General features: G+C 30.9%; 1 protein-coding gene across 1 annotated transcript in view; it reads right to left on the reverse strand.

Moving 5' to 3' along the window:
- LOC117109061 overlaps positions 1–5,832 on the reverse strand; it is an 8,456-nt gene extending 2,624 nt beyond the window's left edge. Inside the window, exons 1-4 of the mRNA XM_033251295.1 lie at positions 5,690–5,832; positions 2,714–2,782; positions 1,404–1,490; positions 501–632 (exon numbers count right to left, since the gene is read on the reverse strand). Coding sequence (XP_033107186.1) covers positions 501–632; positions 1,404–1,490; positions 2,714–2,782; positions 5,690–5,701 — 300 coding nt within the window. The 5' untranslated portion in view covers positions 5,702–5,832. The remainder of the gene's footprint in view (positions 1–500; positions 633–1,403; positions 1,491–2,713; positions 2,783–5,689) is intronic.
- Between the last annotated feature and the right edge of the window lie 10,167 nt (positions 5,833–15,999).

Genomic DNA, 15,999 nt, shown 5'->3' on the forward strand with positions numbered 1-15,999 from the left:
ATAAGAGACAGATATATACATATATATATATATACATAATGATGATGATAGTAATGATGATGATGAGAATGACGATGATGATGACCATTCTGATAGTTACGATGATGATGATGACAATGAGAAGGAAGAGATAAAGAATATGATAAAATGGACTATAAAAATGAGGAGGACGAGGAAACAGAGGGTTGAGGACAAATATGACCAATAGGGAAAATGATTATAAGGTAAATAAGAAATCACTTTGTTTACAATTCCCTAAAAAATGCATTTGTATATTAACACTACTAAAAGGTAATAAATTGGCCTTTTAGCGAATGCAAATAAAGACATCGAATCGACAATTATGAGGCCAATTTATTTTTAATATCTTAAAGACATCTTAGTAGCTGGTTATCAATATATTAGCACTATGTAAGCAGCTGCGTGCCTGGCTTAACAGAGAATACTCTGTGCTCAGTAATCGACCATTTTCATGTTAATTATTAATTAAAGTATATTACCTTGTTTCCGTCGACGATTAGCGTTGAGATTTCATTGTCCTCTTGTAATGTTATGACGTGGATATTCTGAGAGCCGTTGACATGTTCCTTCTCGGTAATAATACGGCCATGTTGTTTAAATTTTATGCCATCCTATAATGATAGAAAATAAATAATTGTTTAGGGTCATAATAAGGAAATACAGGTTTGGAAATACACCCTACATTAACGATTGAGTGATATACAAGCCTACTTTAATAGCTGTCTTACCGGTAATAACAATTTTTAATCATGTTGAAATAAATCATAATAATAAAAATAATAAAAATATGAATAATATTATGTAATAATAATAATAATAACAATAATAATAATAATAATTATAACAATAATAATAATAATAATAATAATAATAATAATAATAATAATAATAATAATAATCTGTCAAACTTAATGAAATCAAACTGTCGGTTTGAAAAAAAATATATAATATCTATATTGTTTAAATAATATTAATATGATTATTGATAATAGCAATATAGAATTTACGGCAATGAGCTTTCTACGTTAATGTATCCTAATAAAAATAATAATAAAGAATAATCGTTCTTAATATCTTCGCCAATCTTCGTCCTCGATTTTAACATCAACATTACCATAATTTCAACCACCATCATTACTTCAAAACAATTTATAAAGATATCGCAGTAAGTTGTTATTTGCTTTTTCGTTGTATGAGCCGAAAATACGTCATCTTTAAGGTGGCACGCGTTACTGTTGGTAGTTGCTCAAACAATTCTGATTGGCTGTTTGTCTCCTGTTATATTATTTGATCAATCATTTCATCCCATGTTTATTTTCGTGTTAAGTATATAATCCTTGGTATATAAAAAGCAATTAAAACGTTTCGTCATTATACTTTACCTCAAAATAGTCTTCTCCTAATTGTTGGGCATCGTTGACGTCACTAACAAGTTTGATCTTTAGACGTGGTGCCGTTGTTGGCGCATTCTACAAACAAAATAATGTTTAGAAGTCAGGAGTATTATACATCTATAATAATACAATAATAGGCCTTATAATAATAATAATTATAATAATACATTATTAATAATAATAATAATGATAATAATAATAATAATAATAATAATAATAATAATAATAATTCACATCAGATGCACGCATTTGTTTTGAAAGCTCTACAAAGTTAGTTTAGTTAGTAATCATATTTTATTTCCAATAATTATGTATTCTAGTTACATAATATATATATATATATACAAATATATATATATACAATATATATACATAAATATATATATATACATAAATATATAATATACATAAATATATATATACACATAAATATATATATACATAAATATATATACATACATTGTACATATATGGGCCTAATATATGTATATGTATATATATATATATATATATATATATCATCATCATCATCATCATCATCATCATTATTACCACCAAATATTACGGCTATGTAGGCCTATTTCTATTTTTTCCTGTAGGGGTTATTCATAATTCCTCATTATTCAATTTTATGCAGGAAATAATAACCGGATATTTGCTAAAATATTTACAGTGCAACAGTTTAGTAGTTATCACTGGTTATACATTGAAAAACGAATGTTTAAGACCTTTAAATTGATTTGGGAATTAATGTATTGAATGATGTTTGAATTACATTCGTAAACACGGAAACAGTTAAGTATTTAATTGTTGCAGTCATTGTTAATATGAACAAAACATCTTACAATTGATAAACGAGTAATTAATCCTACAAATCCATGGCATGAGAGGCCTTATCCGACAAGGGATGAGAGTAAATCCATTTCAGTGTTAAACATATTTGTCGCTTTAGATTCCCAATTTGAACACGTATTTTCGTTGTGTATAGGCTTTTGAGCGGTTGTTTCACGAACTAATGTTATACAGTATTTCTAACTGGTCCGGAATTAATTCAACATGTCTACGAACGAATTTATAGAGAAAATTGTCATTATGCCTATGTGGGCCATATATTATTGATTGATAGATAGATAAACAGAAAATTGATTGTTTGATTGATTGATTGATTGATTGGTTGGTTGGTTAGTTGGTTGATTGATTGATTGATTGGTTGATTGATTGATTGATTGCAAAACAATTACCTGATTTTACCTTTGGTGTTGCGTAAACAAACTTACAGAATACAAATACAAACTTACTGAACTTAAAACGATGTTTACATTGCAGAACACTGTTACAAAGGCAGCAACCTTCACTCCTATGTAAACCTTAAACAAAATCAAAAACAAATAATATCTGACACATAATAAATAATATACAATTTCAAATTAAGACATAAATGACTAAATATATGTTCCAAGAAGTCATACTAGGCGAGTATTGTTTTAGTTAGCACGCAGGTTATGTCGTAGGAGCTGAGGAGGAGAAGATGTTGTGGACGTCAGTGTTTGCAAAAACAAACGTGACAAATTAGGAAGTAGAATATCATCGTCATTCAGCGCCACTGAACATTAATTCATGTGATGGATGTTGACGCTATACAAGTTATTTCGATTGATTGATTGATTGAATATTGACTAACTGACTAACCGATTTACTGATTGATTGATTGATTGATTAATTTATTTATTTATTGATCGATTAATTGATTGATTGAATATTCTACATAGGTATTATTATCATGCCAAATGTGAACTTGTCAATGTTTGTTATATATATATATTTGTTTTCCATTTTAACATAGGCAACATAAACAATCTTTAGCTAGGCTTGTTATTTTGTTATATAAGTTTTAATGTTAATGTTATATATATTGTTAAATTTAATGTTTTAGTTGCATAAGCCGTTACTCATTTTTAAATTATTATTACCAACAGAATGCACATTTCCTTATACTACTCTTTTTTTAATTGGACAATAATGTTATCTTATCTTATCTTATTTCATCTGAATATACATAAATGAAATCCCGAGTTCACTTCTATCATTAACAGATTAGTTAGAATTTTATGAGAAATTTCATTTAAAAGACGTAAAGAATTGTACAAACGTCATACTACAAATCTGCGGAAAAAAAAATATTAAAACGTCAAATTTGAAAATATTAAAATAATAATAAATTTATAGAACTTAACATATGTACTGTTGACTTGATAATATTAAGCCAATAGGAAGACAATTAGAAAGTATAATACATACTCCAAGTATTGAAATACACGCCATCGTGTTAGGATTCAATATTTCGACATTAATTATGTCATCATCATTCCTGATGATGACATAATTAATGTCGAAATACTGAATCCCAACACGATAGCGTGTATTTCAATACTTGGAGTATGAATTATATTTTCTTATCTGAGATTAATCAGTGGACCTTTCGGTTTTTATGAAGACAATTGATACAGCAAATATACCTTAAGTAGTGTCTTAAAAAATACATTACAGTATATAATGAGTCGACAAGGCATCAGACATGAGTTCGACAGGAAAGACCATTTTGTAGATTATATTTCAACATTAGAATAATTATCGAATATGCCACAAGAATTAAACATAACATTCAAGTAAACTTCATTTGGTTTATATATTTAAAAAAAAAAAGATTGTGACAGCATTAATGACAAGCAATTTGGAAAATTATGAAATATGCGGTATAGATTTTGTTACTTGATCTGCAATTTTGTGCAATGGAACAACATGACATTAAACGAGGAAGCACTTACATATGATTTTTTGAAGGTAAGACGGGGATCGTGCAAGGCAGTCTACTGCGGGCCTGTATCGGGGGTGGGGGAAGGGGTGTGCCATGGATGCGTACGCTTTCTCTAAATCCCATTTGCAAGACAGTCGAAAATGTACTGAATATATTAAAATTATGTATTAATAAATATTGTAGCCGTGTTAGTCTGCTATATAAGAAATGAAAATTCTAATAGCAATTTAAAGACTAACTATATCATTTATTAGCACTAGCTTTCGTCCACACAGTGGCATTTCTAAGGTAATATGTAATGTAATATAACTTCAAAGGATATCCTAAATCTTTCTTTTCAACAAGTGTAATCTATTGGAGCACCTACAAAACTGCCATCAAATTGGCCCATCCCCTTGACCATCAGTAATTCTGGGCTACCCCCTTCCGCCCACAGTTGAACCATTTGTGCATGCACAAGCAACCACCACCACCACCCCACCCCAATGGCGATCCCGGCTACGGCCCTAACTGTCATCGTATTCAATACCAATGTAAAGTACTACTGATAATATAGCATAGGCCTATGCGCTTATATGGACCATCCACTATGAAAACATGGTGGCAAAATAAAATTCGTATAAAGAGATTTGAAAAAGTCATATTTCAAAGGGCTAGTGAACCAGCAAAGTAACTGACAATCGATCGGATACCGGTATACGTGGAAAAGCCACAAAATACCAAACTACTGAGAAAAGAAAGAGATGTTGGCAAAAAAAAGGGGGAAAAAGTAATAAAGAAGATCTAAAAAGGATACAACTGAAAACAAATTAATACATAAAACAGTGGCCCAGAACCGTATTAGACGGACGAAACCATATTTTATGGCTTGCTCTTATATGTGGTGGTTTTAAGGGGGTGGGTGGACAGAAGACCCCTAAGCTGTTCTGAAACATTTTAGGCGGCCTTATATATCAGTTATGTTGATTAAAATTTGTTTTTCTGGTTTTTGTTTTTATTTTTGTTTTTGGTTTTGTATTTTTTTTTTTTTCTTTTGGTTCCCAGACTTGTCTTGGTCGACTGGTGTGGGGGAGGGGCGGATTTATCCATGGGGGATTTATTCTACAACCCAGCCCGCTTGCACCGCCACTGGTACTCAGTCAGGGATAGCAAGGCTAAAGTTCTACTCACGGATATACATATAGGCAGTGACCAGGTTATAGCCCGATTGGATAGCTTCCATTAGCTACGATAGCAGAATACAGGCCTCAGACTTGAAGCTGCATTAACATCGGATCATCCGAACGGAAATTCGGGGACCGCGTTTCGGAAGCTCGCTGAACGCCATTGTCCCTACACTTACACACTGATTCGATTTTCTAATCGCTTCGGTAGGAGTTCCGATCCAAGGGTAGGCCTAGGCCTGTATAGGGCCAATATCTGTTGGGTCTCTCCAAACAAATAATGTATTAGTGATTACCTTAAATGTCATTTAGCTTTAATTATCTTGCCTTCTTGACGATAGGCCTACACTGTGTCCCACGCGGCAACGATAACACTCTGAGAATTACAGTGGGTTTGAAAATAACGTCGCAAAGGCATCAAATTCAATAGGGAAGTGACTACCTATTCACCCTTTTGTTTGGGATTTCAAGAATCTATTATCCGTGTCTTTCAAACATAATCTCTTCAGAAATGAGTAATTCTATACTATGATTATGATTCATAGAACAAACACAAAAATTATATTTTTAGGAACCGTGTCTAACAACCCAAGATAGTCTAGTATGTAGTGAATGTGAACATTGAACCTAAAAATATTTAATTGCAAGTTAAAAGTACAATAAGTCAAAATATTTTTATATTTATATTTTATATTTATTGTATTTTGATGTTTCCAATTTTTTAGCTGTTAATTAAGTTTAGTAAGTTTTTAATGTGATAGGCTTCTTTTTATGTATTTTCAATGTCTTGTCCTTTCTTGTTGCAATTTATTATAGGGCCTTATTAATATTTTTATGATTTTTGTAAATATTCATCCATCTCACACCTTTGGCTGCCGTTTGTATGAATAAATAAATAAATAAATGTATAGGCATATCAGCTTTCAACCACCTAATACAGAAAATCAATTCACTTTTCGCTGATATAGACTATGAAATCTGTATTAGCCCTACTGTATTAGGGGCGTATGGTTGAAGAAAGGGGGTGGGGTGCGCTTGCAGGGTGAGTGTGAACGGAGGGAGAGTCTTGGGCAGAGTCCTCTGTGGTGTGGATAAGGGGTAAATCTGAAATATTTCAAAGTGCTATTCTATATGTTCTGAGGCTACTTTTTGAATAAAATGTAAAGCTACAGGCAAAATACAATACACCCTCTGAAATATAGTTTTAAAATTAATAGAGCTATTTCCGAGCGTATCGATGCCTTTTTCAAAATATCATAGTAAAGGCTCGCTCCTGCTAATGCTTTTTGTATCATCTGCCATCAGCTAGGCCTACATCCAGCGCCCATCAAAGGACCTATATTAACGTTCGATAAATAGGCCTACTAAAGCTATTCCATGTAAATCAAGAGTAGCCGCATGTAAAATAACAGGAATAAATGCAAAACCTTGAAAGAAATTATTGAGGCTGTTAAGCCCGGCCTGTTAAATAAATAAAAATATTATTATTATTATTATTATTACTATTATTATTATTATTATTATTATTATTATTATTATTATTATTATTATTATTATTATTATTATTATCACTACTACTATTATTATTATTATTAGGCCTATTATTATTATTATTATTATTATTATTATTATTATTAATTAATTAATTAATTAAGATGTGGAAAGAAAGATTTGTTAGACAGTTTTATTTTAAGCCTACTTAATTTTTCATTATTTTCTGTGTGTGTTAGGGCCCCCTTTAGGCATATTGTGTGCAATTATTTGAGCACATTTTAGTATTATAATTTTTATTGATTGTATAGGGAAAACAAATTTCATGTATTGTATTCACTACTGTTTATGACTAAATTAGAATATCTTTCATATTTTGTTTTTTTCTTCTGGTGTGAGGGGCGGGTTTATCATTGAGAACGTGATTTATTCTGAGAGAATACAGATCCGCGGAACACTAAACTTGATAGCGCCACCAACAGTCGGCGGCGCGAAATTTACCAGCAGTCTGCTAGAAAAAGGGAGAAAATACTAAAATATTCGACAATACAGAAGCCAAACTACAGATTAAGCCTATCACAAGTGAGTTAATAATAATTTTTAAATCTTCGTGGGTCATACAAATATTGACTTTTTCCAGACCTAGGCTAATTATGCCTAGGAAAGTCCTAGGCCTAGCCCCCGACTTTTTTCTAGCCTAACCTTGGCTAAGCTCAAGGCTTATATGCTAGTTATATATAGGCTATAGGCGGGTGTCGGTCAATCCGTACCCAAACCAACCCGTACCCATACCAACCCGTACCCACTTTGGTCAAACCGTGAATTCGATCCAACTCGGCCACAAGTCAATTCGGCCACAGTCAACTCGGCCACAAGTCAACTCGGCCACAAAAAGTTTGGCTACAGTCAACTCGGCCACAGGTCAACTCGGCCACAAGTCATCTCGGCCACAAATCAACTCGGCCACAAGTCATTTACTGGTACTGAATTGTACTAATTGTTATTATTATTGCTGTTATTATTGTTGTCATTTTTGTTATTATTATTGTTGTTTTTATTACCGTTAGTTTTAATATTAATTATTAGTCTTAGCATTAACATATATTGTTCAAATTTTTGCTGATATTATTATTACATATATATATATATAGTACATATATTTATAGTACCATATAAATAATAAATAATTTTCGATTTTTTATTATTATTATTCATATTATTATTATCATTATTTATTAGTCTTAGTATTATAATTTTAATAATAGTACTTTAAAAAGTTGTTGTTATTGGCGTTTTATTAGTATTTTTCTCATATTATTATTAATATTATTGTTTTCACCTTTATTATCAATATTATTACCCTATTATTACTAAGTAGGCCTAGTATTATAAGTATCATTATTATTATTATTACTAATTAGTATTACTATTATTATAAAAATAAACATTATCTTTAATTTATTATTGTATTATTGCTATTATCACCTTCAATATCGTTATTATCACTAATTAGTTATTAAAATTGATATTTAAATATCGTTATTATTATCATACTAGTATTATTACTATTTGTTAAAATAAATATTAATATTAATGTTGTTATTATCACATTTATTATCGTCATAATGACTAATTAGTATTATTAATGTAAATATTACTAATTTATTGTCGTTATTGTTGTTTAATAATAATATTATTGTTGAAGTAGAATGTTGTGAGTAAACAGAAGACGAACACATTAATAAATAACTCTTTTTAATTCATAGGCAATAGCATTCAAATCTCTTTTGGTAGTGTGGTGGTCCTGTTTTACTAAAACATACTGTGTACTTTATTTCAATCATATATTGAAGAAAAAGGATGCAAAAACTTTAGATTTACATTAAATAACTTGTGGCCGAGTTGACTTGTGGCCGAGTTGACTTGTGGCCGAGTTGGCAGAAGCCGAAATTTTTGTGGCCGAGTTGATTTGTGGCCGAGTTGACTTGTGGCCGAGTTGACTTGTGGCCGAGTTGACTTGTGGCCGAGTTGACTTTTGTGGCCGAGTTGACTTGTGGCCGAGTTGACCTGCACCTGAAACCGCACCCAAATTTAGGTCAATCCGTACCCACGTTTGGTCAATCAGTAACCACGTCATTTTGGTCAACCCGTACCCAAAATATATTTGTATCTGTACGATCTCGTGCGGTCTGTAAGATTGTCGTTGCCACTAATATTATTAAGGTAAGTTTTCTCTCTGGGCATTTTTTTTTATCTTTCCTCATAATTTTCAATTTTATTTTCATATTTTTCTCTGGTTTTAATTTTTTATTCCTCTTTTCTTTTGTCTTTGGGTCTATTCCTTATTTCTTTATTATATATATGTTATTATATATATTCCTTATTATATTATTTATTATTTATATATATATATATGTATACATACATATATACATATACATACATATATACATACATATATACATACATATATATATATATATATATACACTGTATAATACATACATCCTGTATATACATTATATATTTATTATATATATGTATTCTTTATTATATTATTTATATATATATATATACATACATACATACATGTGTATGTATGATTTAGAGCCGAGCACCTGATGATTGAGGCTGTGCCCTCATGAAACAGTCTAGTGCAAAATACAATGTTGAGTTTGTAACCTAGTGTCTTTGATTACTTATTTATATTGTTCTACGTGTGTATTGAGCACTTTCGTCTTCATAATCTGGTTCAAACTAAGCATGCAGATTACATACATATATATATCCATACATATATACATATATATACATACATACATATATATATATATATATATATATATACATACATATATATACATATATATATATATAAATACATACATATATATACACATACATATATACATACATACATATATAAAATATATATATATATGATATACTGTATATATATATAATATATAAAATGAAAAAAAAAGTGTACAATCATTGAAAGTTGTATATACATATATGTATATACATATATATATACATATATATATACATACATATACATACATACATATATACATACATACATTATAAAATATAACTAAACGGATATTTCGATATATATTTATAATTGATACATTACATCATTTTCCATACATATAAGATGTGTATAAGAGACAGATTATAGGCATTTTTAGTCGATTTTCATAATTAAAAAATAAATAAATAAATTTAATAAAATTTGTATTAGTTTTTGTAGATCAGTTTAGTCTAGTTTTAGTTAATACTAGGCTAATTACAAGATATTTTGTATAGATATTTCAACTAGCAATCATTTTTTTTAATTTGCTGGTTTGTGAATATTTACCTAGCAATTATGACAAACCTACTAGCAAATTGCTAGTTTGCTAGTGCGAATTTTGAGCCCTGAACAGTGTTAAACGTTTGTACACATATTTGATATTTCCAAATTTATAATTATGAAGCTTGTAATGTAATCTCTAAAGCGCTGTTCAGATTTTAATCTTTTTTTGATAAAACAAAACTGTTGTATGTTCATATATAGTCATGATGTGCCTATACATGGTCATGATGTGATGTCATCATGACCATATATAGTCATGATGAGATGTGTATAAGAGACAGGAAGGTCAAACCGTACCCAAATTTATGTCAATCCGTACCCACGTTTGGTCAATCCATACCCACGTCATTTTGGTCAACCCGTAACCAAAATATACTTGTATCTGTAGGATCTCGTGCGGTCTGTAAGATTGTCTTTGCCGCTAATATTATTAAGGTAAGTTTTCTCTCTGGGCATTTTTTTAATCTTTCCTCATAATTTTCATTTTTATTTTCATTAATTTTCTCTGGTTTTAATTTTTTCTTTCTCTTTTCTTTTGTCTTTGGGTCTATTCTTTATTTCTTTATTATATATTTAGTTATTATATATATTCTTTATTATATTATTTATTATTTATATATATATGTATACATACATATATACATATACATACATATATACATACATATATATATATATATATATATACTGTATAATACATACATCCTGTATACATTATATATTTATTATATATATGTATTCTTTATTATATTATTTATATATATATATATATATATCATACATATATACATACATACATGTGTATGTATGATTTAGAGCCGAGCACCTGATGATTGAGGCTGTGCCCATGAAACAGTCTAGTGCAAAATAAAATGTTGAGTTTGTAACCTAGTGTCTTTGATTACTTATTTATATTGCTCTATGTGTGTATTGAGCACTTTCGTCTTCATAATCTGGTTCAAACTAAGCATGCAGATTACATACATATATATATATACATACATATATACATATATATACATACATACATATATATATATATATATACATACATATATATACTGTACATATATATATATATACATACATATATATACACATACATATATACATACATACATATATATATATATAAAATATATATATATATATATATGATATACTGTATATATATATATAATATATAAAATGAAAAAAAAGTGTACAATCATTGAAAGTTGTATATACATATATATATACATACATAAAGTTGTATATACATATATATATACATACATATATATACATACTGTACATATATACATACATACATATATATATATAAAATATAACTAAACGGATATTTCGATATATATTTATAATTGATACATTACATCATTTTCCATACATATACAGTATATAGACCTAACAATAATAATTTAAAAATAACTTCTTAACTGGGTACGGGTTAACCAAAATTTGGGTACGGTTTGTGGGTACGAGTTGGTATGGGTACGGTTTGACTGTAATTCGTTATAGGCCTACTAGGGCCTATGCCTAGGATGCCCTAAACCTAGGCCTAGAGCTTATTAGGATAGGAAAGTAGACCTGAGTCTTACGCCAGACTGTAGAATAAGGCCTGCGGGGGAATATATTCGCACAATAGGCTTAGAAAGTCTAGGACCTACTCAGTTCATTTTATTCTTTGTTTTTGGGCACATATAAAAGATTATTTAATATTAATATTAGGCCTAGATTATCACTCTTTTTTTTTTTTTTTTTAATCGATGAGGGAGGGCGGTTTTTTTGTTTTGTTTTTTTTGTTTTTTTCATCGGAATAGATTATCTCGCTTTTGTTTTTATCGATGAGGGGGGAACTGTTTATATTTGGATAGTAATAGTAATATTGTATAAAATCTGGTTTAATTTTATAGTTTTTTAAAGAAAATGTATTTGTAGTCACAAAATTGCATTGTTTTTATATTATGCTGTTAAAATAATTAATGCTGCAAAAGGTTTTTTTTTTAATTGCTGCATCAATATTTCCCGATTTTTTTACGCAGGCAGGAGTAATAATCTAATATATTTTTTTTCTATTTGCCTTTTATGTAATCAAAACAGTACAAGGGTAGTTACGATTCTGCCTATTTTCCTACTGATATTCTATGCATATTTTCTCTAGATTTTGAAGTATCATCTGCGCGATTAAAATACTTTACAGTATGGTTCCTACTACTACAAACGGTAGTAGCAGCTCCAGCATCAGTACTACAGAAACCCCTTCAGAGAGTCCTTGGGCTTCTCTCTCTTCAAATATTTTGTCGGTACTGTATCTGCTTTGAAAAAAATCATTTATAGACTACAGTACGGAGATCTTTAAATAATTTATATCAGTGTAAGGGTGTTGTACAATTCATGTGTGCAGAGGATGCATCAAAATCAAACTCAAATTTGTTTACAGTCTGCTAAAATAAAATGTAGGTAACTTTGTGCATACATACAGTAAGTTGTATACCTGCTATAGCCTAGACTAATGAAGAACCAATAGAGGGATTTAGCGGTGGGCGTCACATGACCTTAGAACTTGGGTGTTGGATACAAACAATCCACTGACACAGCGGTGTTTTACATGGAGATTGCTATCACGGCCGTCCCTTGTTTATTGCTGTAAATATCATCATAATTCCCAGTATACTATACTACTGTAACTATACCAAATTGATTGGAAATTTAACTAAGAATTTTGCCTTAATGTTTTGCTAATGCTGCAAAGGATACTGGCTGCAAACATTGAGATTTTTCGACAAATGTTAGGCCTAGGTCCCTGCACATCTACAGCATGGTTAAGTATGCATTATACGCTGCGATGTTAAGGCCAGCTACTGTAAGGTTCATGAAGGATCACTTAAATTTCAAAGCATACAATCCAAGGAGAACGCTAAGATAAGTAAATAAACACAATAAAAAATCGTATTGCCAATCCTAGCCCTTTACAGTACTTGTCACGTTAACAGTGGTTGGTGGTTTTTGCAACCATAACATTATCTTTTCCTATGTTATGTTTTTCATCTATACCCAAGTTAGGTCACGTGACCACCTGTAAACAATCATCGCTAAATCCCTCTTTCTGCTACATACAGTATGCACGGAATTTGGTGAATACTGTATTTGTTTTAATGCATTGTGCACTGCCCTGCTTGAGCCAAATGATGCATTTAAATAGCAATGAAGGATTAATTATTTGAGAACACATAAATTAAATCTTTATTTTAATAATTCTTTTTTTTTTTAGAAATGGATCACCGACTGAAAAAGGCAATTCCATATTTGATATACTGTTGGCTATATGTTTTGTATTTTGATTATCTTCACCCCCAATCGACATCGTTGAAAGTGCCATTTAAAGCTATCCCGATGGTGTATCTTTGTATTCTTGTCAAGTTTACACCGCTAAAAGACACACGATACAACCGTGCTACATTTTTCGCATTCATCTTCTCGCTTTCAGGCGATGGCTGTTTGGCAAAACCCGAGGAATATCTAGTACATGCGCTTTTCTCATACGCTCACTCGCACACAGCGTCTATTGTTGGATTTGGTTTCCGTCCTATAGCGTTCAACATCGGTACGATAGTTGTACCGCTAGGACTGGCGATGTATGCCTACCTTTCCCCCGGACTTGTTGGAGCATTGAGGTATATGGTGGCATCCTATTCAGCAATTCTGTGTCTAATGCTCTGGAGAAGTCTTGCTCGCATTTACTATACTCCACATTCTGCTGAACGTCCTCTAGGTGGAAAAGTTTTAAGCGTGTTTGGTGTGCTTTTTGTGATATTGTCTAATTTCGCCTTAGCCGTTGATATTTTCTTAGAGGATAAACTCGACCATATGGAGTTGTTTTTCTCTGTGCCCCATTACCTTGGTCAGCTGTGTCTTGCACTCTCAGCTCTTTGAAAAATGTGTTGCTATACCGCCCTCTGTAGCTGCACATTCAATAAGTCATTTGAGAGATTAATTGTCATCATATCAGCCAGTAAACGTGCCATCATTCTCTCACAAATCATCCAGTTAAAACCAGAACACCTTGTTACCCAGGACAGCATTCCTTAATGTTTTTATCTTCTGTAATTATAAATATGGCAAATTTTAGTCAAATATACTCAAAAATGATATAACTGTACAGGTAGATTGATTATATATTTTTTAGCATAAACTTAATACTTGCTCAATACAGGTCTCTCACCAATTTTGGGATGGGATTTCCATGGTCTTAGCAGCTTTAACCTCTAAGTAGAATAATAAAGATAAAGGCATTTGTTAATTTGGGACCAGAGAAACTAGTCTTTAATTGGAAGTGTTTTTTAATTGGACAGGTATTTAGTAAGGGTAAGAAAGGTGAATTTTTGCCGAGCCGTGGGGCTGATGGGCTGGCGCTTATCCCTAGTTTGAAGTAACGTGAAATGAATAAGAGCGCGATGCTCCTTCTGAGTGGGACACTGGTCCACCGCAGGTTACTCCCAGTAATTTGCTGGTAACACTTGATACAGCTGGGTAGACTGAAGCAATGTAAATAAAGTGTCTTGCTTAAGGACACAAGCGAAATGCGTAGCGAAGGATTGAAACCCTGACTATGAGGTTTGGAAACCAAACCATTTTCACTTCGCCAACCTGCTTTCACTTTTAGTGTAAAGGGAGACCTGTATACATAATGTTTCACCATAATGATTCATTTTGTATAATTGCTTTATTGCATAATTTTGCTATTTATATTTTTACATTACAAGATTTATATAGCGCTATTTCATGAAGATCAGAGGTAATGTGAAATTATCAATTATTGAAAAGCTGAACTATAATATATATAATAATTTTTCTACCCAGAGTGTTTGCTTCAGGTAACACACTACTAATAAAAAAAGTACTCATAATGCTTAAATATTGTATATTTTTCGGATTTACAGTATATTTTTTATAAGAAATGTGTAAAAATGTTAAATATGCATTTGTATACAGTATATAAACTCAATCTTAAAAATATGTTATATTCTCTACATTATACTATGCAATCTCTTATCACGGTATTTATACAGTGACATTTCTTTCTGAGTTGATATCGTTTTGTTCCTACTCTCCTCAGGTGAATAATATTTATACAGTATATCATTTGCAATTACAGTGGCATCAGAACTTCTGTAACAGGGATCCCCCTTCCCCAACAGAACAGCAACACCCACCTCAGCCATCTAGATGCCAACAAAATGTCACTATCAAACCTGCTTACTGTGGCTTAGAAAGCTAGAGTATGCTAATTATTTTCCGAATAGCTGGGCCCAGGCTTCCCCGACGGCTGAGCCAGGGTGCATCTGCCCCACCTGCTGGCGCCACCTCTGTTGGAAACTATAGAAATTTATAGTAATATTCAATTAGAATTTTCAACTGAAGTGTGCTTATTGAATTCAAACATGTCATTTATGTTAAAATGTTTAAATTATGAATATTGTAGCATTTGGTTTTATTTATTTATGTATTTCATTTATCCTGTACTCCTACAATTGATGTGACCATATAAGGGAAAGGTTAAAATATATAATAAAATTCTAATAAATAAATAAAATGGTCAAAGTATCATAGCTGTAGCTGAATGCAAATGAAAGTATGTTTTGGAATTGAGTTGAATATTTTAGTGCTTAATGTGCTTGTATTCCAATCACATAGACACAAAGCATCATTCTATTCTGTATTTAGCGAATTACTTGTTGCTGAAAATATTTAAAA

The sequence above is a fragment of the Anneissia japonica genome, unplaced genomic scaffold (genome assembly GCF_011630105.1).
Source record: "Anneissia japonica isolate Jap-2015-1 unplaced genomic scaffold, ASM1163010v1 scaffold1863_len523710_cov156, whole genome shotgun sequence".
Lineage (NCBI taxonomy): Eukaryota > Metazoa > Echinodermata > Crinoidea > Comatulida > Comatulidae > Anneissia > Anneissia japonica.